The sequence below is a fragment of the Dendrobates tinctorius genome, unplaced genomic scaffold, assembly GCF_039654945.1.
Source record: "Dendrobates tinctorius isolate UK_male_01 unplaced genomic scaffold, ASM3965494v1 ptg000489l, whole genome shotgun sequence".
Classification (NCBI taxonomy): Eukaryota; Metazoa; Chordata; class Amphibia; order Anura; family Dendrobatidae; genus Dendrobates; species Dendrobates tinctorius.
In genome coordinates, this window is record NW_027362150.1 from 605,598 (window position 1) to 630,020 (window position 24,423).

Genomic DNA, 24,423 nt, shown 5'->3' on the forward strand with positions numbered 1-24,423 from the left:
CAACGATTTGGATTTCTGGATCACGGAGTCAATTACCTATACGATGGACTACTTGCTAGAGATGGGGTGTGAAGAAAAAATATCTCTTTCTTACTTTTTTCTTTAGTAAGAGCACAGTGAGGATAGAAAGGAAAACAATATTGAATTGTGTGGATAAAGCAAATCTTGTTTACTGTTCATTCAAAAAAAGGATTACAAAAATGAAGAAAAGTAAGTTCATAGCACACAAAATATAAATATTAGATTAAAAGAAGGGAAAAAACAAGTATTCATTGGTTCTTACATATGGTCTTGAGGCATGTGGTATGTGTTGGAGATTCTCAAGGTATGAGAGATCTCCCTGTAAACGACTTAGGTCGGCTTTTATACTATTTTGACCCATAGACTTGCATTAGTGTCTATTTTTCCTGTCTCATAACCACATATGGTGATCTGGTGATCTGCCGCTACGTTCATAGCTTTTACCAAATTAGAACAACAGTAGTAACTTATAGAATATGTATATTAGTTTTTATGCATTACCTTATTCTGAAAAACTTAAGCCTATGGCCTTTGACCTTTGGAACCATTTACAACCTCCAAATAGCCACATATTGACAGTTCTGATAAATTCTCTATAGTTCTGACAAACAGGGAACAGATGTATGAGCCAAAGTACTCAGAATAGCTCACTCACCCACTAACCAGAGTTTCTGCTTCCCTGCAAATGTTAAGCAATCTATATTATTTTTTTATTATAGAAATACTGATATTTTACAGTCCCCCCTGATTATGATTTGAGAAATATCATAATCCTAGCTCATTCTCTCACCATTCGTATCACATTCATTCTTTATTCTGAAAACCTTGTATCACCATCTGCCCTGAATGTCATCTGAATTCTCAAACCTATTGTAATAATTAAATCAGAGAGTTATATTTTTCCGTTTTAACATCTCTCTTAAAATATCCTCTTCCTTTTTCATTTCTATCTTTATATTCTTATAAATTCTCCTAATTTTACACATAATAATTATTTGATATATTATACACAGCAAAACTATAATAAATATGATAACAATCGGATTAGATGATACATTCCCTGCTGCCATTTTCGCTGAAGACTGTGACCAACTAGTTACGGATTTTCCTAAATTCCTCCACCAAGATGACCCTGACATACTCGTCCATTCATGGTCAATATCATGTAAATTCCCTTGCTCATGTCTGAATACGATTTCAGCTTCTTTTAATTGTTTTGTCAACAGATTTAATAAACCCTTGTCTTTCTTTATCTCATTTGTCAGTGTACATAAAAAATCCCCTTAAAACACAATTTTATTAATGATCATAAAACACACCTTCCCAGTGACGTTGAAAAAATGTCAAAAAATAGACCTAGTATAAGGTGCTGCATAGCCCTACATTAAGGCCTAACTGATACCTTCCTATCCGTGGAGGTTGGCACCCTAATAGTACGATATTGGCGCCCCCACTCAACGAGGACTCTCCCTCACTTCCCTAGTGATCCCTAGTATCACAGAGGGGAAAACAATTTCCAAGATAGAACAGTAATGAAAAGATCAGAATGCCCTAGGACTTATGCAGACCAAACAGATAATACAGCAATAAAAACATTTACCACATCATGATATCATGTGACCCACAAAGATAGCAGCTATTCTCGCTTGGAGAGATAAACATCCTCAGATACAATCAGCAATTAATAAAAGGTCACTTATCATGTCTCATGGGGGACCCTCAACGCGTTTCCCCGCCGTAGCGGTTCATCAGGAGGAATAGTCCTATCAAAGATATTGTTGCTGCTTCATGCCTGATACCTTCAATAATAATGGCACCAGAAGTCTAGGAAACCGGATTTAAATAACCGGTGTGATTGTATTGCATACCACCCACTATCCGGCAGTCCAATCGGTGTGAAGATGCAAATAACTGAGAGAGTGTGAATGGATGTTCAGACTGCAATCGGTTTTCCCTAATGGGATGAATGAATGCATCTCATATGCCTGTTTTTTATGATCTTTTGATTCTCTGGTTGGTTGAACTTGCCCTTTTTCTGTTATAGGGGGTTATGATAAGAGGCTCTATATGTCTGGCATATTGGATGATGCCTGTATGGCATGGGCCACATTGTATGGTTGATTTGATTTATCGCATAGCAATATGCACATATTTTTATTTTTCTATATTCCTTGAATTTCTGATGTGCAGCATTATGCCGAATATGAGGACATTGGTACTACTAGATTTATTGGGGTTATCCTTACTGTGATAAATCTGACTCCTGGGACATTGTATTGCGGGCAGACTCTTTATTTTCTGGCGATCTCATGTGATGCGCTCTGTCTGTTTCTATGGTTACATCATTGAGCAGGGAGAAAACATGTGATCGGAAGGTCCGGCCCCATTGGTGATGCGTCCATTGCTGGTTACTATGGGCGTGTCCGGGAGCAAAGGGGAAACATGTGACCGGAAGTTCCGGCGCCATTTTTGATTCCCCTCCGCCCTGCCCGCACAGGATGGTTCCGGAGGCTACAGCCCGCTGAGGGGGTTGCGCGACCGGAAGTATGGGCGCCATATTGGATACGCCCCACGGTGGAACGCACGCTAATGACCCCCCTTCCGCTTTGAATTTCGAATGCAGCGGCGGGCTCTCAGGTATATGACATTTTTTGCTGCACACCTGGCTCTCAGTTATTTGCATCTTCACACCGATTGGACTGCCGGATAGTGGGTGGTATGCAATACAATCACACCGGTTATTTAAATCCGGTTTCCTAGACTTCTGGTGCCACTATTATTGAAGGTATCAGGCATGAAGCAGCAACAATATCTTTGATAGGACTATTCCTCCTGATGAACCGCTACGGCGGGGAAACGCGTTGAGGGTCCCCCATGAGACATGATAAGTGACCTTTTATTAATTGCTGATTGTATCTTAGGATGTTTATCTCTCCAAGCGAGAATAGCTGCTATCTTTGTGGGTCACATGATATCATGATGTGGTAAATGTTTTTATTGCTGTATTATCTGTTTGGTCTGCATAAGTCCTAGGGCATTCTGATCTTTTCATTACTGTTCTATCTTGGAAATTGTTTTCCCCTCTGTGATACTAGGGATCACTAGGGAAGTGAGGGATAGTCCTCGTTGAGTGGGGGCGCCAATATCGTACTATTAGGGTGCCAACCTCCACGGATAGGAAGGTATCAGTTAGGCCTTAATGTAGGGCTATGCAGCACCTTATACTAGGTCTATTTTTTGACATTTTTTCAACGTCACTGGGAAGGTGTGTTTTATGATCATTAATAAAATTGTGTTTTAAGGGGATTTTTTATGTACACTAAGTTTTTTCCAATCTCCATGAATTAGTGATTTTTTCTGGTTTATCTCATTTGTCCACAAATCCCAAGGAAATTTATTGACTTGTGACAAATTGAACTGGATCGGAAGGACTTTCAGACGTCTTGAGCCTATTGACGTAATATTAATACTTCCTTCCTTCTTTGTGAGAGCTTTAACATTTCCCTCTATACAATATAAACCTACTGTCAGATTTTCGGCATGTACACAAGATGAGAAGAATGCAGAAACTGCTTCTCTTCCTGACATAACTTGGAAACAAATCCTGTTAGCACTTACTGGTGTCACCGGGTCATGTATCGTGTGGACAGTCTCAACTCTGGCATGACATGAGGTATGATTATGGAAACATGAATGATAAATGACTTTATCCTGGCCAGGTAGGCACATTACCTTGGAAACAAAATTTAAGCATGACGAAATGTCTAATTGTTCAGTGTTGATACCATCAAATGCAAACTCTGTGTACTGTAATTGATAATATAACAATTGTGTAGGGCTGACAGGAATTCCCAGAACACCTATAGGAACCAGGGTTTCTTCCCTTCCTGACACTGGAATCAGTGATGTTCCTACACAAATGTTCTGTTCACATCCTATCCACTTATTTACCCACAAATCTGTATGGTTTATCGCAAAGTTATATTCTATGGGCAAATTTCTTATTAGCCCTAAAGGGGTAATTCCACTTTGTAAGGCTTGTGCAATCATTGTCAGATTGGTGGAATATTCAATCTGAATTTCTAGACATGTTTTGGCCACTTGAGATTCCTGTTCACTTTCAATTAAAGCTAAAGTAGCATCTTGTAGATGTGATACAGAAGATCCCAATACAGCAGCAGTGTTCAAAACCATCTTTTCAAGGACTTGATTCAAGCTTTTCTGAATCTTTACCCCTTTTCCTCCCATATACCCAATATTTTCCAGATCTGATTTAAGTGTATGAATGTCCATAGTGTTAATTAAACTTCCCACTGTTCCTAATCCCCCAAAATACCTTCTAACGCTCCCCTCTTACTCCTAACCTGTGTTGAAGTTCTTTTCCCAAACCATTGTTCTATTCCCATCTCCATGTTAGTGAGATGTGACTGACACTGGGGATATCTAGAAGAGATTTTCCAGTTAGACATGTTAAAGGTCCATACCATGGTTAGAAACACTCCATCTCATAACAGAGGTTTAGTTTGGAACTGATTGATCTGAAAAGGAGTAGATGGTTGAAATCTTGTCTGTGTGCATACATTATCTACTGCTGACCATATATTTACCTTTACATCTCTACATTGTTTGTAGTTATTTTTCGTTACAACATTGGTAAAGTCCAGAATCTTTAGGAGATGGATTATCTACAGAAAAAATAAAATCCTTATTTAACCATCTCACGTTACCGGATTGACCTCTGTGTATAACATTTGTTGGACCATTTGAAAAACTTCCCAAAAATGATTTATCTTTGGTCCATGATAACAAAGATTCTGAAGGTAGCTCTAACCTCGTGCTGCATTTTAGTAATAAAGGAGACATATTTTCTTGACTATATACTGCTTGTGGTGTAACCCTTACTTCTGGAGCTATAGTATTTGAAACTGTAAAAACTACAGATACCTGTACTTGTACTGGTTCTCTGGTTATCTGAAAATTCCATGTTTTTACCCAATCCTCGTCTCCTTCTGTAATAGAAAGAAATGAAGGATCCAAAACTTTCCCAAAAAGTTGTGTCTTTAACCAAGCATCTGTTTTGGATGTTTCAACTTTCCCTTTTGTGATCATATCATTTGTAATATCTCCTGACCACACAGCTCTCTCTTCACCTCTTATCTCTATATTCCAGAAAAACACATCTGTAGGACTGCATTCCCATGTGCCTGTCTTATTATTGTGTATATAGTCTCCTTGTAACTGTGTGAGCTTCGTCTTAGGTCCTGTGGCTGCATGTAATATTATGTCAGTGTCATGTATGAAGTGTAGCTCAATACAGCATTTTGCACCAAAACCCATGCAAATGTTTCCGGTAATATCTACTGAATCGTCCGGTATGTCCTCATCTATTAAGTTTTGTAGATTCGTTCCTCTTGGTTTCCTTGAATGTAGAGTTTCTTTGAAAAGTTCCTTCACTTCACTAGTATTTGTTCCATGGTGTGAAATATCTTCAGCGTAGATCACAGTTGAAACAGTACAAAACAGCAGAAATGTGATTCCCATCAGATAGTAGCTTTTCCTGGGAAATGTCTTTTCCTCCTGAAGGATTGGTGTTGAATCCCTTCCATCAAGGACGTGGAGTTTCGTATTCCAGTTCTTATTGGAATCCATTTCTTCCTAAAAGAAATGCAGTATCATTATTTTGCAATATACAATTTGCATTGATCGACATGTACCCACAATCTTTGTTGTCTGCGGGTATTTTTAACCACCTTAGATGCTCGTTCCACAAGAATCATCACTTGTCCCATGGTTTCGATGATTTCAAAGGGACCTTCCCAATTACTTTCCCAAGGTCCATTCTTCCTGAAAGTTTTAATCATCACTAGAGCCCCTTTCTTGAATTTGGATACATATGGTGGCTCCATTCTCTGCATTCTTGATGCAGCATGTGGAAGAATCGTTTTCAAATTTTCCTGCAACAATTGCAACCATTTGGACCTTGCAACAGCATCTTTTTGTGGTGTAGACAAAAATGGTTCATGAGGAAATATCAATGGCATTTTTCTTCCTGTCATCAGTTCAAAAGGAGTAAACTGAGTTGTGGCAGAGGTTGTTCCTCTTACACTCAACAGTACAAAAGGTACTGCATCAACCCAAGTATTGCCTTTGTCCAATAACATCTTGACAATTCTGGATTTTATTGTTCTATTCATCCTTTCCACAATACCAGCAGACTGTGGATGGTAGGGTACATGAAACTGCTGTCGTACCCCTAGAATAGCACAAACGGCTTGCATGATTTTTCCTGTAAAGTGACTTCCTCGATCAGAGGTGATCATTCTAGGGATCCCCCAAGTACAAAAGACATGATTAACTAATGCTCTAGCTGTAGACAAAGCATCATCTTTCCTGACAGGTAAAATTTCAACCCACTTAGAAAAACATCTACTACAACCAATGCATACCTGAGACCATTTTTACCTGAAGGTAACGGTCCAATGTAGTCGATTTGTAACGTAGACCATGGACCATCTGCAGGTGCGATTCGGAGTAGTGGCGGTTTCTGTCCTTTTGGTCTTGGATTAATTTGGGCACAAATGAGACATGATTCAACAATACTTTGCACTGTCTCCTCCATCTTTTCCCAGTAAAATTTCTCTCTGAGAATGCCTAATATTTTTTGTTGGCCCAAATGACCCAAACTTTCATGATTGTATTTTGTGAACTCAACCTGTAGATGTCTTGGGACAACAGGACGCAACTCCCCGTTTAAGTCATGACACAAAACCCCGTTTTCACAAACAAAGGGAGGTTTTGGATCAACCCGGGAAGCAACAAGAGATGAGTCTTTTTCTTGTTCTTCCGCAAAATAAGGGATATGCGTGTCTGTTCTTTGAACTGCTGAAACCTCGAGAGGATCAGGGTCAAACACCTCTTCTCCTGTCAGGGCTGCCTCTTTGGCTAGCATATCTGCGGTTGCATTTCCAACAGATAATTCATCCTCAGATTTTTTATGGGCCGGAACTTTGATAATAGCAAAACCATTAGGGTTTTTTGATGCTATCTTGAAAATTGTCTTCAGTGCGTCACTGTGAACAAGAGTCTTATTAGATGAATCTACATAGTCTCTTTTTTCCCAAACTGGCAAGTAATCTGTCAGTGATGTAACAACATAAGAGCTATCGCTGGAGATTGCAATGGGACACTGATCATCTGCTTCATTCAGCTGTAGCACCATTTTTACTGCTTCTAGCTCTGCCCTTTGAGCTGAAAAATGACTCGGTAATTTGTGCTTCACAACCTGTCCTCTTTAAGGATAAAAAATGGCATATCCTGAATAATAGTGCCCATCTGAATAGAATCTGGAACCATCTACAAAAATTAGTTCATCTGTTACCTCTGTCTTCCATCTGAAAAGTGATGGGCTTGGATCCTGAAAAGACTGTAAACAATCATGAGTTTGTCCTTCCTATTGCATCAGCTGAGGAACAACATATTTGGCCTTGTAATCTACCTCAATTTGTTTGGGAGACAATGAAAGTAACCAATGAGCAAATCTCTGATGTGACACACCTGGGATATTATTCTCAAAGAGAAGTTTCAGGGTAGAATGAGGAGTTTGCAAAATGATCTTGTTGAACCCGACAATATGTTCGGTTGCTTTGAGCGCAAAGTACACCCCAACCAGGTGTCTTGCACAGGTCTCAAAACCTCTTTCAACAGGAGAGAGAAGCTTAGAAAAATAGCCCAAAATTCTTCTCTCTTCTCCCTGCAACTGTAACAGCACAGCAGACACTGATCTCTCTGATGTGTGCACTTGCAATGCAAATGGAGCCGAAGGATCTACTGTGGACAAAGCAGGTGCATTCTGTAAATTCATTTTCAATTGTTCAAATGAGGTTTGCTGTTCATCACCCCAAGGACCAAAGTAATCACTGTTTTCACCTTTCAAAAGATCATATAAAGGTCTGGCCTTGTCTGCAAAACTCTCAATGAAATCCCTTGAATAGTTCATAAGACCTAAGAAATGTCTCAATGCCTTGTGTGATGTCGGAATTGGTAGGGAAGCAATTGCCTCAATTCTTTCCTGCAGTGGCTGCCTTTTTCCTGGACTCAACAACACTCCTAAAATTCTGACCTCAGTCACAATCAATTTGACCTTTTTGGTGTTCAATTTCAACCCTGCATCATGCAACAACTCAAACAATTCTGTCAGAAGAGAAACATGTGTCTCTTTATCCTCAGTAGACAATAAAATATCATCCACATATTGCAGAATGCAATCAGGCCTCGAAAATCTGGATAATACCTTTGCCAATGCCTGATGAAAAACACTAGGTGACAAATGTGCTCCTTGAGGTAACCTGCAAAACAGATATTGCTCGTCCAAGAAAGTAAATGCAAACTTATACTGACAACTCTTTTCAAGAGGTATACTGAAAAAACCATTACTGATGTCCAGTGCAGAGTATTTCGCCTTTGCATTCAACCTTGCCATCATGTCATGAGTATCTGCCACAATTGGTGCGACATTGGGTGTATGCTTGTTAAACATCCGTAAATCCAATATCATCCGATAAGAACCATCAGATTTCAAAACACCACAAAGGATTGTTACTTACAGAATTAGCCTTTCGGATAACACCTTGATCTAACAATTCCTGTATGATCTTTGACATAGAATCAATTGATTCTGGAGGCAATTTATACTGACGCTGTGGCGGGGGATCTCGTCCTTCCATATTCACAATCACATTTTTCATTGTTCCAACCTCATTCCTGAACTGAGTCCAAAGAGAAGGAAATTGCTGTACAATTTCTGTCAATACCTCGTCATCATTAGTGTCAGGCCACAAATGGTCAGATGATACCACATCATTTAAGCAAATACTTCCAACATGGCTATAATCATTAGGGTCAATGACTACCGGTTTACAACCATTGGAATCTTTCCAGATCACTTGATTTCCTAGGTCAACTACCCATCCGAATTTCTGCATAAAATCTGTGCCAAGTATATTTTCAGAATCACGACAATACCAAATGTCAATTTCTGTTTTGAAAGAACTAGGTATTTCCAAAATCACATTGGGAACTAAGGTTGCTTTAGTTCCACCTTTTCCACTGAAACCGACAATTGTACAAACTGGTGAATCTGGGTTTAGCTTCAAATCAAGGTTTGTAACACTTAACTGAGCTCCTGTGTCAATGAGAAATACAGCATTCTGTCCTGCTAAACTTACTTTGATAAATGGTCTTCCACAGTCATCCAATGTAACTCGAGTCACAAATTCCAATGGATGTGGTACAGGAATAGTCTGTGATTGTCAGAAAGATGAAGGAGATGGGAGAAGACCAGTGTCCTTTTTAAAAGACCTTGGAATTCTATCCCTTGACTCTGTCTCCTTCACTGTCATCTCTCTGATCTGTCTGATTAATGGTGCATATGGTGACTGTGTTTGTCTGTTGGCAGTATGAGCAGGTGCAGATGATTGTAATGCAGGTGCGGAAGGTGTGGTGTATGATTTTGGCATGAGTCCATTTTCCCTTCCAAGCTTACCTGTTCCTTGTGTACCTATTTCTGATTCTGTTCTCAAAAATTTCCTGCACTGCCACTTCAAGTGTCCAGGTATACCACAAAAATAACAATGGACATTGTTCCTTTGTGTAGTATTTTTACCTCTATGCTCAATGTAATCCCTGCTCTTGGAGATTACTGTGACTCTAGGTTTCAGTTGACTGTCTTCCTTCTCATGAACTACCGCTATTTTAGCCTTGACCTGATTTTGTTTCATGGATCTCCTTATTTTGTCAATAAAAACTGTTGCTTCTTGCAATGATGGCTGAGTGTTAGCCAATTGCACTGAGGCAGGATCTAAGTACTTGAACTTCTTTACAAAAAATTTGATCATGGATGCCGGCTCTTCGTGAGGCCTGAGATCCATTACCATCCTATAGGCCTGTTCAAACTTTACCAAAAAAGAGAATGGGTCTTCAGAAATATTTGTTTGTAAACTCCCTAAAATATCAACTGTAGGCATGTCTTCTCCAGTTGTAAACAATACTAATTGTCTAAGTCTGTCTTCTTTTGTACTATGTGCCATTTCATTCTCATCATTTAATCTGGGTGTGGTCTGTAATCTTTTTCCCATATGTGAAGGTAACCAAACTTTGAATATTTTATTCTTTTGCTCATCATTCAGATTGTATTTGTCTGTGTTTGATTCAAAAATGTCCGCATTATAAAAGGCATCCATCTTATCATTGTAATTTGGAATGTCTTTTACCATTTTCATTAGCTGATCGTGTATTTTCAGATTAATGCGTGCTGCTCTGTCATGTAATTTTTTCCGTTGTAATTCTACTGCCTCTAATTCCTCTACTGAAGCATCTGGATCCTGCATATTTGGTACAAATGAAGAGGCAACACCGTCCTCCTGTTTACCTGTTGATCTTGTGTTAACAGAAACCCTTTTTATATCTTGTCGTAATTTGGACAATAACTCTGTCCTGGTATCTATTTGATCCTCCAATTGCTCTATGTGCTCTGACAAAATCAAGCAATTTGGACAATCAAGGTAATCCCCGTCAGACTCTTGTGTGTCACGTGGTGTGTCAGTGTGATTAATGTCTTGTGTGACAATGCATGTTTTATAGGTGTTAGGTTCAGTTTTCTCAAAGACTAAGCTATTATACACATGGACAAGCTGCATAACATTCTGAAGTTTCCTTTGTAATTTTCTTACTGAGAAAAACCTTTTGTCAATTTTAACATTTTCTGCCTCACATTGATTATACAAACTAGACCATAATTGGGCATCCGTATGATTATGAACAAACTTGAAATCTATGTTACTTTTCTTACAATAATTATAGATAAAATCCATTTTTTTCCTCACCTATTGAGAGTCTTTCCCGTCAATGGATGGTCCTCTGTGTCCTTATGCAATCCTCAGATCTCCATCTGGATGAGACGCATGCAGCTCTGTACGATCCTCACCCGTCGTCTCTAGGTTCAGTCTGATCCTTGTGCCGTGAAATAGTGGAATTCCTGAGGAGGCTTGTACAACAGGTGTTTTTAGCAGAGTTCTCGTGCTCTCCCCCCTTGTACAATCGAGGAAGGAATGCCAGCCAAAATTAGCACAAAAGATCAGGCTGGCTTTGGCTCGCCAAAATGAAGAAAAATATATATCTTCCTTACTTACTTACAAGTAAGTGCTCGGTTGAGAATTAAAAAGTAAAAGCAATGTTGAATTGAGGATAAAATAAATCTTGTTTTAATTGTTCATTCAAAAAGTGATTACAAAAATGAAGAAAAGTAAGTTCATGACATGCAATAATTATTTGGAGAGAGAAACAAGCATCGTTCTTACATATAGTCTTGAGCAGCTGTGATCCGGGTGTTCGAGAGTCTCAAGGGTTATGAGATCTCCTGAACAAGAGTTAGGTCGGCTTATATACTATTTTGACCTATAAACTACAACCACATATGGTGGCTTGCCTCTATGTTCATAACTTCTTCCATATTAAGTGAACCCTAGTTATTTTAACAATATGCATACAGTTATTTATGCATTACCTTAGTCTGAGATATTTAAGCCTAAAGCCTGAGATCTTTAGAACCATTCATTACCTCTAAATAGTCACATTTTGACAGCTCTGACACGTGACTTATACGTTTGACAAGTAAGAAACAGCTGTATGAGCCAAGGCACTCAGAATAACTCAGTCACTTCTCTAAAGTAAGCAGAGCCTGTTAGCTGGACTAGACTCTGTATGTGAGAATTAATCTATATATTTTTTATTATAGAAATACTGATATTTTACATGTGGATAGGATAAGGGGTCTGCAATCCGCTAGTTACCAACCTCTCCTGTTTTCTGGGCTTAGCTTGCTTTTTGTTTTTTCCTCCTCGGTGACTCATTCATAACAGAATCACCAGCCATACCGCAGATTCTAAGGTACTCAAAAGCAGGAGAGAATTGTAAAGAAAAAAAAAAGTGTCGGAATTTTTTTTTTTTTATATGTATATTTTCTCCTCTTTTTCTCTGGGGCTGTAGGAGGATTCTTTTTTTTTTTCTCCTTGATGGAGATTAAGCAATTGTCTGATCGTGTGGAGCAGCTCGCTGCTGAAGAGCGGGGAATTTCCGCCTATCTCACTCATTCACATGCTGTTGAACCAAAGATCCCTGATGTGTTTTTTGGGGATCGGTCTAAATTTTTGAATTTTAAGAATAATTGTAAATTATATCTTGCCTTGAAGCCTAACTCATCGGGGAGCTCTGCGCAGCAGGTTAAAATTGTCATCTCCTTGCTGCGCAGCGATCTCCAGGATTGGGCGTTTTCTTTGACACCTGAAGATCCTGTTTTGACTAATGTGGATGCATTTTTTCAAGCCTTGGGGTTGTTATATGATGAACCTAATGCTATTGATCAAGCTGACAGAGCCCTATTGGCATTGAACCAGGGTCAGGATCCTGCAGAGTTATACTGTCAGAAATTCCGAAAGTGGGCGGTCCTTACTACATGGAATGATAGTGCATTGGCAGCTCTATTTCGGAAGGGTTTGTCTGAAACTTTAAAAGATACTATGGTGGGATTTCCTGTTCCCTCTGGTCTTGATGATTCTATGTCATTAGCCATTCAAGTTGATCGGTGTTTACGTGAACGCAAGACTACACGGGAGGCGCTGCCACCTTTTGAACAAATGTCTGAACCTATGCAATCTGATAGAGTTTTGTCTAGGGCGCAACATCAGGAGTTTAGAAGGCGTAATAAGCTGTGTTTTTTTCTGTGGAGATGCCTCTCATGTTATTTCTGTCTGCCCTAAATGAGAGAAACGTTTTGCACACACATTTGCTGTGGGTGGTATACAACCTAAGTTTCTTTTGGCAATTACTCTGATCTGCTCCTTATCCACATTTTCCACCAAGGCTTTTGTGGATTCAGGAGCAGCCTTGAATCTAATGGACTTGGATTTTGCTAAACATTGTGGTTTTCCTATGACACCTCTGCGGACGCCTATTCCATTGAGGGGTATTGATGCTACTCCTTTGGCGAAGAATAAACCTCAGTTTTGGACCCAGGTGATAATGCAGGTCGCCCCAGACCACCAAGAAAATTGCAGATTTTTGGTGTTGCATAATTTACATGATACCATTGTTCTGGGTTTTCCCTGGTTGCAAATCCATAATCCGGTTTTGGATTGGAAATCTGTGTCTGTGGTTAGTTGGGGTTGTCGGTGTGCTCTTGGCGACACTCCTGTTTTCTCCACCTCTCACCAGACACATGATGTTCCTGACTATTTGGCTGATTTTTATGATGTATTTAGTGAGAGCAAGTCCGCGTCTTTGCCTCCTCATAGGAGTTATGACTGTGCAATTGAGTTGAGACCTGGGTGTAAATTTCCTAAGGGTCGACTTTTCAATTTATCTGTACCCGAACACGAGGCTATGCGATCTTATATTAAGGAGTCGTTGGAGAAGAGTCATATTAGACCATCCTCTTCACCCTTAGGTGCTAGGTTTTTTTTCATGGCCAAGAAAGATGGTTCATTAAGGCCTTGTATTGACTATCGTTCCCTTAACAAAATTACGGTTAAATATCAGTATCCGTTACCCCTGATTTCTGATTTATTCTCCAGAGTTAAAGGTGCTTGCTGGTTTACCAAGCTTGACCTCAGGGGGGCGTATAATCTTATTCGCATCAAGCATGGGGATGAATGGAAGACGGCGTTTAATACTCCAGAGGGATATTTTGAGTACCTGGTGATGCCTTTTGGGCTCACTAATGCCCCATCTGTCTTCCAATCCTTCATGAATGATATTTTCCGGGACTTTGTGGATAAGTTTTTGATCATCTATCTGGATGATATTTTGATCTTTTCCAGGGATTGGGATTCTCATGTGGAACATGTTCGGAATGTGTTATGGATTTTGAGGGAGAATTCCTTGTATGTTAAGGGATCGAAGTGCCTTTTTGGTGTACAGAGAATTTCATTTTTGGGATTTATTTTGTCTCCGTCAACTATTGAAATGGACCCGGCCAAGGTACAGGCCATTTATGATTGGGTTCAACCCACTTCTTTGAAGGCTCTCCAGAAGTTTTTGGGTTTTGCTAATTTTTATCGTAAATTTATAGCTAATTTTTCTGGTATTGCTAAACTACTGACTGATTTAAGGGTGCTGATGTGCTGAATTGGTCTTCAGAGGCTGTTTCGGCCTTTCAGGAGCTGAAGCGGAGGTTCACTTCTGCTCCGGTTTTGCGGCAACCTGATGTCTCACTTCCTTTTCAGGTGGAGGTAGACGCTTCAGAGATTGGTGCAGGAGCTGTTTTGTCCCAAAAAGATCCGGTGAAGTCTAAAATGAATCCCTGTGACTTCTTTTCCCGAAAGTTCTCCCTATCTGAACGCAACTATGATGTGGGGAATCGGGAATTGTTAGCCATGAAATGGGCATTTGAGGAGTGGAGACATTGGTTGGAGGGAGCTAGACATCAAGTTGTGGTCCTCACTGACCACAAGAATTTGATTTACCTTGACTCGGCCAAACGCTTGAATCCTAGACAGGCTAGGTGGGCCTTGTTTTTTACGCGTTTTGATTTTGTGGTCTCCTTTCTTCCAGGCACTAAGAATGTTATGGCAGATGCCCTTTCTAGGAGTTTCTTTGCTGATTCTCCTATTGTGACCAAGCCTACTACCATCCTAGGTGAGGGGGTAGTTCTTTCTGCCATCTCGCCTGATTTGAGACGTGCTCTGGAAAATGCCAGGAGGACAAACCTGAGCGTTGTCCTATGGGAAAATTGTATGTTCCTGACCAGTGGAGGAAGAGAGTGATGTCTGAAGTTCATTGCTCCGCATTGGCAGGTCATCCAGGTATTTTTGGTACCAGAGATTTGGTGAGTCGGTCTGTTTGGTGGCCTGCCTTATCTCGTGATGTCAGGAATTTTGTGCAGTCCTGTGGGACTTGTTCTCGGTCTAAACCCTGTTCTCGCTCTAGTGGGTTGTTGATGCCCTTGCCGGTGCCTAAGAGGCCATGGACCCATATTTCAATGGATTTTATTTCTGATCTTCCTGTCTCTCAGAGAATGACTGTTATCTGGGTGATTTGTGATAGATTCTCTAAGATGGTCCATCTTGTACCACTCCCAAAGTTGCCATCTTCCTCAGAGTTGGTACCCTTGTTTTTACAACAGATGGTTCGGTTGCATGGGATTCCTGAGAACATTTTATTGGACAGAGGAGTTCAGTTTGTTTCCAGATTCTGGAAAGCCTTTTGTTCCATGCTGGGAATTCAGTTGTCCTTCTCCTCTGCGTTTCACCCTCAGACCAATGGGCAGATGGAGAGAACAAACCAGACTTTGGAGTCCTATTTGAGATGTTTTATATCTGCTTGGGTTTCATTTTTGCCCTTGGCCGAATTCGCTTTAAATAATAGAGCTAGTTCTACCACCTTGATGTCCCCCTTTTTCTGTAACTTTGGGTTTCATCCTCGATTTTCTTCAGGGCAAGTGGAATCTTCAGCCTGCCCAGGTGTCGACACTGTGGTAGAGAGAATGCAGCATATTTGGGACCAAGTAGTGGATAAGTTGTCTCTCCCAGGAAAAGGCCCAGCGGTTTTCTAACCGGCATATGACCATTGGTCCCCGGTTTAAACTGGGTGATATGGTTTGGTTGTCATCAAAGAATATCTCTATGAAGGTGGCTTCTCCAAAGTTCAAGCCAAGATTTATTGGACCTTACAAGATTTTAGAGATTCTTAATCCGGTTTCTTTTCGATTGGCTCTTCCTTTTACGTTTAAGATCCATAACGCGCTTCATAAGTCGCTGTTGAAGAGATATGTTGAGCCAATAGTTCCTATGGCGGCACCTCCTGACCCTGTATTTGTTAAAGGTAATGTGGAATATGAGGTAGAGAAAATACTGGATTTTCGTCTGGCTAGACGGAGACTCCAGCATTTGGTCAAGTAGACAGGTTATGGCCAGGAGGACAATTCTTGGGTCTCTGCCTCTGATATTCATGCCGATAGATTGATTCGTGCTTTTCATCGGGCCCATCCTGATCGGCCCTGGTGGCGTGAATGAGGGTTCGGTGACCCCTCCTCAAGGGGGGTACTGTTGTGAGCTCATTTTCGGGTTTGCCTCTGGCTTCTGGTGAGGGTTATGGAGCTGGCTGTGCTGACAGAGGAGTAGTGAATTCTCTATCTGGACTCCCTCTGTTGGTGAAGTGAGGGAATGAAGCTGATCTAAATGGCAGAGCCCGACCACCTGAGGAAGAGGACTGTGATTGGATGCCAGGAGTTTCTGTTTGGATTTAATGCAGCCGACTCCCTAGTTTTGTTGCTGGTGATTTCTCCTGACTGTGGCTTCTGGTTTCCAGTTTGGTTCCTGCCTTCTTAAAGCTAAGTTTTCTCTGCTATTGTTCATGAGTTTTTGTCTGGTTTGCTTAGTTTTTGTGTTCAGCCAGCCCTGGCTGGGACTGGGCTGAATCCCCATTTTGTCTCTGATCAGTTGATCTCTTTTGCTCTGTCTTCAGAATATACCTGAGTGCTGATATAGGGAATTGAAGTCTAGCGACTTCAGGGTCTTTTTTTTATCAGACGTGTTGGACATTTTTTTGGCAGGGTTTTTTGCGTGATTGCAGACAGCAGCTTTTCTTTCCTGTCCTTTCTAGTTAGTGAGGGCCCTATTGTTTGCTCAGCCTATCTTTCTATCTGTGTTTGTGTTTTCATCTTGTTTCACCGACAATACATGTTGGGGGCTGTCTATTGCTTTGGGGTCTGCTCTGGGGCAGTTTAGATTTTCCCTTTCTTTCTTTAGGCTTATTCAGTTGTCCGGCTGTGACGAGGCGTCTAGGACCACCGTAGGCACGCTCCACGGCTACTGCTAGTTGTGTGGATAGGATCAGGGGTCTGCAGTCCGCTAGTTACCAACCTCTCCGGTTTTCTGGGCTTAGCTTGCTTTTTGTTTTTTCCTCCTCGGTGACTTATTCATAACACAAGTCCTCTTCTTCTCTGAAGAGGCAATTTCCATATTTAATTTCCCAGGGAAGCATGCATGGCGTATAAGTCTCCTCACTTTGACATGCCTGGGTCATCCCATCAATGTTTTTTTTAATGGGTAGAACAGATTTCCATTGGCGAGAACCATTCAGATTGTTACCATCTGGTGAATCATTGTTTTTTTCTGGGGCTGGAGGGTGTCACTGTATGGAACCCCAAGGATTGCACTTTTAATTTTTCATCTAGCTGAGTCATTCTTCATAACATTATTATTTTCGTTTCCACGATTTTTCTCTTCATTGAATATTTTGTTTTACATTTGGAAGAAATCCTCTACTTCACCCATTGTCAAACTCACAACAAGCAGATCTTCCACTATCCCCAAAAGATCCCCTTCTGCGAGCACAATCACCCAGAAAAAACTTCCACTCTGACAGTACCTCCATCACGGGGCCTTACGCAGTGGCCTTCCCCTGCAACGTATCGCCCACTCGGCCCTTCACCACGGGCTAAGCTAAGCGGAGAACCATAATAAGTGCATTAGTTTTTATGGACCATCCAGCTGTATACTATTGACATCCATCATATATAACGAGTACTGAGCCATGGTGCAACTATCATCCGCATTGCTCAGGGCACAGCGACTGCCGTGATAAAGGCCCTGCGTGGCCAAAACGTTGGCTCATTTCTGTAGTTCATGGCTCAGTTCACCTTTATAACATTTTCCACCTTATCTGCTGATTTGAGGCCGAAGTTTTCTTCTAACTTCTACTGGCATCCATCATATATAACGTGTACGGTCACGTGAATGTCCACTCTTGAACACTATTTTGTTTTTCCAAGTAGGTGTGTGCTGATTTAATTTTTTAATAAAACTTTATTGTTGTCATGGCTTCTTTTTTTACCTGTTGCAAAGTTCCAAATCCCCTTCCGCCACCACTAGAAGGAGCTCACTGTATAGTATTGATGCATTAAGCTCCTAAGCTCTCTCTAGTGGTGACTGCAGATAGGCAGAATTTCTCCTGGCTTGTACAGGGTGGGCCATTGATATGGATACACCTAAATAAAATGGGAATGGTTGGTGATATCAACTTCCTGTTTGTGGCACATTAGTATATGGGAGGGGGGAAACTTTTCAAGATGGGTGGTGACCATGCTGGCCATTTTGAAGTTGGCCATTTTGGATCCAACTTTATTTTTTCCAATAGGAAGAGGGTCATAAGTGACAAACTTATTGAGAATTTCACAAGAAAAACAATGGTGTGCTTGCTTTTAATGTAACTTTATTCTTTCATGAGTTATTTACAAGTTTATGACCACTTATAAAATGTGTTCAAAGTGCTGCCCATTGTGTTGGATTGTCAATGCAACCCTCTTCTCCCACTCTTGACACACTGATAGCAACACTGCAGAAGAAATGCTAGTCTAAGGGGGTCAGATTCCTTGTAGGAATGCTCGGACCTAACACCCATAATGTAGTGGTGCACCATCTTGCTGGAAAACCTCAGGGAAAGCGCCATCTTCAGAGCATAAAGAGGGCAACACATCATCATGGAGCAATTTCAGATATCCAGTGGCATTGAGGTTTCCATTGGTGAAGAATGGCCCCACTATCTTTGTACCCCATATACCACACCATACCAACAATTATGGGTGTCAGGTCCGAGCATTCCTACATGAACAGTTTCCTGGAAAGTGGATTGGTTGTCGTGGGCCAGTTAAAATGCAACGCCCGCTAGGGCTGGTGGGGGTACTCGGTACCGGGCCCGTTGATCTCAATGGGAGTTGTCACGGCAGCTGTGTCCCGGCCCGTGGCCCTGGGCGTCCATTGTAAAAGGGGAATGTTAAGTGTGCTAGTAATGATTAAAGTTTATGAGTGAATGATTTGTGACGTCACCTGTGGTGTTCGGAAAGGGAGGTGTTAAGCCGATGTTGCAAGCAGATCCTCAGGGACAGAATGTGTGGTGCAGCAATGATGTTGTGGCCCTCCACAGGTAGGGCTGTAGTCCCAGGGCAGTGTAGATGAAGAGATAGTCAAGCGATAGGGGAGAGATATAGATTGTACAATGCCAGGCACAGAGATGTAGCAGTGCTGAGCGTGTTGGCGCAGGAATAACTGGAGGACACCCGGGCATGTAGTTCCAAAGCTTTACTCACAGTCTGTTGGACATACAGGTACCCGCATCCATGCCATGTCCTCCGGGTCAGGGGCTCAGTCAACCTCCAAGATAGGTGAAGCACTCCGTTCCAACACTCCGCCAGCATATGCCTTTCCTGAACGTCTCCCTCTTAGCGCCTAGTTGAAGTACTCACAGTACTGAGTTACACTGGAGTTCCTCCTTTCAGATGTTCCTATGAACTCTACTTGTACAGCAAACAGCTGTAGCCTGCTTCGGGGACTCCTTGCTACTAAGTCCTGGCTTACCTACGATGCTGTTTTGCCCCCAAGTCTTGTGTGGGAATAAAGTGGTCACTACTTCTATTTCTCCGGTGTCTGCTGCAGGACCATTAGTATCCATACAACCTCGGGGACCGGACCCCGGCCTTGCGCTCAGAACTTGGTTCTCTTCTAACCCTAATCCTTAGTCCTCTCCTTCTCCTTACGTTCCGTACAAAACTATCTTTCTTATGGAGAATCAGGCTTTCTGAAAATGTCTCTTTCCTGTGCCAGCAGATCCAGGTCACTGAGGTCTGCTGCAGCACTTCCCTCCTCCATCCCACTCCGAGGATCTCCTCAGACCATCTCTCGTCACAGACCCTCTGCCTCAGACTCCCTGAGTCAGACTGCCTGAATCCTAACCTCTCCCGCTCTCTGGTGCAGACTAAGCTCCACGCACCTCCCAGCACTCTTCGTGTTCCAAGCAGGGAGCCACCAAAGGTGCTTTGCTACACTACTATGTTGTGTGGGATGCAGATGTTGGAGTGTGGTCAGGTGTCTCCACTTTACCTGGATGGTGAGGTACCACACCTCAGGAGGAGGTGCAGTACCTCTGTGGAGACTGAACCCTCAGGGGTGACAATTTCTATTCCTCCGGTGTCTGCTGCAGGACCATTAGTATCCATACAACCTCGGCGACCGGACCCCGGCCATGCGCTAAGAACTTCTAGGAAGGGCTCTCCTCTAACCCTGGTCCTTAATTCTCTTCTCCTCACGTTCCGTACTAATCCTTCTTTCTTATGGAGAATCAGGCTTTCTAAATGTCTCTTTCCCGTGCAAGCAGACCCTGGTCACTGAGGCCTACTGCAGCACTTCCATCAATCGAACCCTCTCCCGGGGATCTTTCACACTTACTGACTAAATCCTATCTTCTTCCCTCTCTTCTCAGTGCAGACTAAGCTCCACCCACCTCCCAGCACTCTTCGTGTTCCATGCAGGGAGCCACCAAAGGTGCTTTGCTACACTACTATGTTGTGTGGGATGCAGGTGTTGGAGTGTGGTCAGGTGTCTCCACCTTACCTGGATGGTGGGGTACCACATATCAGGAGGAGGTGCAGTACCACTGTGGAGACTGAACCCTCAGGGGCACCACAGAATGGCCGCCAAGGTCTCCCGATCTGACCCCTTAGACTTTTATCTTTGGGGTCATGTGAAGGCAATTGTCTATGTTGTGAAGACTCGAGATGTGCAGCATCTGAAACAATGGATACTGTGAGCCTGTGCTAGCATTTCTTCTGCGATGTATATATGTATGATGTGTATATGGGCCCGGGACTATGGGATGGCGGATATGTATGATGGGTATATGGCCAGGGACTATGGGATGGAGGATGCGTGATTGGTATATAGGCACTGAACTATTGGATGGAGGATATATATGATGGGTATATGGGCACAGGACTTTAGGATGGAGGATATGTATGATGGGTATATGGGCACTGGACTATGGGATGGAGGATATGTATGATGGGTATATGGGCACAGGACTTTGGGATGGAGGATATATATGATGGGTATATGGGCACTGGACTATGGGATGGAGGATATAATGGGTATATGGGCACTGGACTGTGGGATGGAGGATATGATGGGTATATGGGCACTGGACTATGGGATGGAGGAAATGTATGATGGGTATATGGGCACTGGACTATGGGATGGAGGATGCGTGATGGGTATATGGGCACTGAACTATTGGATGGAGGATATATATGATGGGTATATGGGCACAGGACTTTGGGATGGAAGATATGTATGATAGGTATATGGGCACTGGACTATGGCATGGAGGATATGTATGATGGGTATATGGGCACAGGACTTTGGGATGGAGGATATGTATGCTGGGTATATGGGCACTGGACTATGGGATGGAGGATATAATGGGTATATGGGCACTGGACTATGGGATGGAGGAAATGTATGATGTTTATATTGGCACAGGACTTTGGGATGGAGGATAAGTATGATGGGTATATGGGCACTGGACTATGGGATGGAGGATATAATGGGTATATGGGCACTGGACTATGGGATGGAGGAAATATATGATGGGTATATTGGCACAGGACTTTGGGATGGAGGATAAGTATGATGGGTATATGGGCACTGGACTATGGGATGGAGGATATGTATGATGGGTATATGGGCACAGGACTATGGAATGGAGGATATGTATGATGGGTATAAAGACACTTTACTATGGGATGGAAGATATGTATGATGGGTTTATGGGCACTGGACTATGGGATGGAGGATATGTATGACGGGTATATGGGCACTGGACTATGGGATGGCGGATAATCATTACAATTTGTTATAACTAACCACAGTTAGTTACTATGCCTGGGCAACGCCAGGCTCTTCAGCTAGTGACATGATAATGAGGGGCGGGGCTTGATACACACACACACATACATACATTTGTTTTTTTATATATATGGATTAACCATTGGGTTACGTATTTGTCTTCTAGTTCAATGGTTTCTTTTCCAATAATCCTATGTTTTCACTCCGATGCTGATCCATCAAGCTCACTAGTGGTGCACAGCTTTACACCACTATACCTGTGACTTCAGAAACTTACAGAACACCAGCTCACATCTCATATAGGAAACTTCTGACACAACTAAATAACGCCATTTATAAATGATTTATTTACTGGCAAGAACTTTTTCATTCATTTCACATACATGTTCATTCTTTTACGTGACCTCACTTACTATTTAGTGCTTTTTAATATAATTAATGTACGTAAATGTTTTTTTGTCTTTCATTAACCATAATTTATCTTTGTGTGATGGACTTTCTCATGAACTTTGACATATCGTGCTTTGTTGGAGTTTTTTTTTTTTTCAAAAAGACTGCATATAAAACGTTCCAGGCTTGACATGTTTATCCGCTCTCAGGTTTCGTCCTGAGGAAGACGTCCTGTATGACTGTGAAATGCGTTGACTTTGAAAACCTATTGGAATAAACATTTTTAGTGAAAATCTCCATCTCCGATCGTCTCCATCAGCAGCGCAGGTACAGACACATTATACCAGGATCAGCTCTCCTGCTCGGTCTTTGGCCCCGGGTCCTGCAGCAGCTGATTTATGCATTGAGCATGGTGTAAAGGCGCCACTCCATCAGCTGAGTGTAATACTCCCCTACTCTCATTACATCTGGTTATCAGGTAAGACCCTATTTTTCGCTTGTTTGTTCCTCAGTATCTCGACTACAAGAAATCTCTGTAACACTTTCAGGTCACTTGGATAAAACCAATGAAGGGACTGCTGGGACCTTAATGGAGTCCATCTGAACCCCTAATGCAGAAGCCACATGTCCTGAGAACTGGACCTGCTGGACCACAAATTGTCATTTCTCCAGGTTACCAAATAAATAGTTGTCACGTAGAACCTGGAGACCCTGTCTGACATGCTCAGCATGCTCCTCCAGAGGACGGGAGTAACTAACTATATCATCCAGGAGAATTACCACAAATCTACCAATCAGTGAGAAAAAATATAATTAATGACACAGTCACAGACTGCCGGAGCATTGGTTACCCCGAATGGCAGCATCAGGTTTAATATCTGCACCTCAGGTGTATTGAATGCGGCCTTCCATTCATCACCCTGACGTACACTTATAAGGTTATATTCCCCTCTCATGGTAAGTTTGTAAAACCATTTAGCTCCAGATAATTGGATAAACAGGTCAGGTATAAGGGGTAAAGGATAGGGATGGGGAACCGTGACTCACAGGTCCAACCCTCCATCCTTCTACCAAACCCCCCACGGTGACTGGAGAGGAACATGGCCGTATATGAGCCTCAGCCGGACTCTGGAAGGGAGGAAATAACCGAGATTTGGGCATTTTAGCTCCTGGTGTGGAGTCGATAGCACAATCATATGCCGCCATATAGTAGACGGCCGGTGACTGGTGAGAATTCCCTCATGTGTGGGGTCTATTTCCCTCCAGAGAAATCACACGCTACATTCCACACATAACACTGTGTAGAGAAGGCGGCGCGGGGTAATTGTGCCAGTAGTGAGGGGCAAATAATGGCGGGAATGTCACTGACTGAGGAGAAGGCTCCATGGAGCGTCTTCACTCCAGAGATCATGTGACCCCTGACTCCTCCCCTCCTGTGACCTCATCACAGGTCATGTGCACAGAGCAGCCATATATGTGGAGTGCGGCTCTGCAGGTGGAGGGATGTGGAGATTCCCCATTACTGAGCACATTAATACTAGATATCGCAGCCAATTCCCAGAAGAAGAATCTTGGAAACATCGGCTCATCTTCGCATTCAAGTCTCTACAATATCGGATCCTCTCAGTGAAGATCTTCTACAAAAGAGAATTTTCCTGATTTACCCACCAAGGATGGATATGGACAGAGACAAGATGGCGGAGAGGATGTTACACCTCACCCTAGAGATCCTCTTCCGTCTCACTGGAGAGGTGAGAGATTCTGATGACGTCACATTACATCATTCTTATCTATGGGAATAACAGATGGACAGAACTGGAGAGGTGAGGACTCTGGAAATGTCTGTAGTGAGATTTATTAATGTGTCTCTCCATAACCAGGATTACGCAGTGGTGAAGAAGACCTCTAGTGATCGCTGTCAGGACCCTGTGTCTGAGGGATGGGGAAGACCCCTGAGCCCAATCACGGGGCCTCCACCTCACCCCCTGATCCATGAGGACATCAATGACGAGAAGATCCTAGACCTCATCTACAAGATCATTGAGCTGCTGACTGGAGAGGTGACACTGCTGGGAATGCTGGGACATTATACAGTAACACTATGAAGGGATCGGGGGGATGACGGTATCATTGTATGTGTCAGGTTCCTATAAGGTGTCAGGATGTCGCTGTCTATTTCTCCATGGAGGAGTGGGAGTATTTAGAAGGACACAAAGATCTGTACAAGAACGTCATAATGGAGGTTCCCCAGCCCCTCACATCTCCAGGTAATAGACAGGACTAA

At 42.3% G+C, this 24,423-nt stretch overlaps 1 protein-coding gene across 1 annotated transcript; it reads left to right on the forward strand.

Moving 5' to 3' along the window:
• Positions 1–298: 298 nt before the first annotated feature.
• On the forward strand, positions 299–24,423 carry LOC141077999 (oocyte zinc finger protein XlCOF8.4-like). The gene is made up of 3 exons (XM_073564790.1): positions 299–325; positions 24,020–24,199; positions 24,283–24,423. Exons 1-3 carry the CDS (start codon positions 299–301, stop codon positions 24,421–24,423), a joined length of 348 nt encoding a protein of 115 aa, XP_073420891.1.

Excerpts from the sequence above, each read along its gene's own strand:
- LOC141077999 (XM_073564790.1), top strand. The coding sequence starts at position 299 with ATGTGGTATGTGTTGGAGATTCTCAAG. Across the intron at positions 326-24,019 it reads ATGTGTTGGAGATTCTCAAG|GATTACGCAGTGGTGAAGAA; the intron begins GTATGAGAGATC and ends CTCCATAACCAG. Across the intron at positions 24,200-24,282 it reads TTGAGCTGCTGACTGGAGAG|GTTCCTATAAGGTGTCAGGA; the intron begins GTGACACTGCTG and ends TGTATGTGTCAG.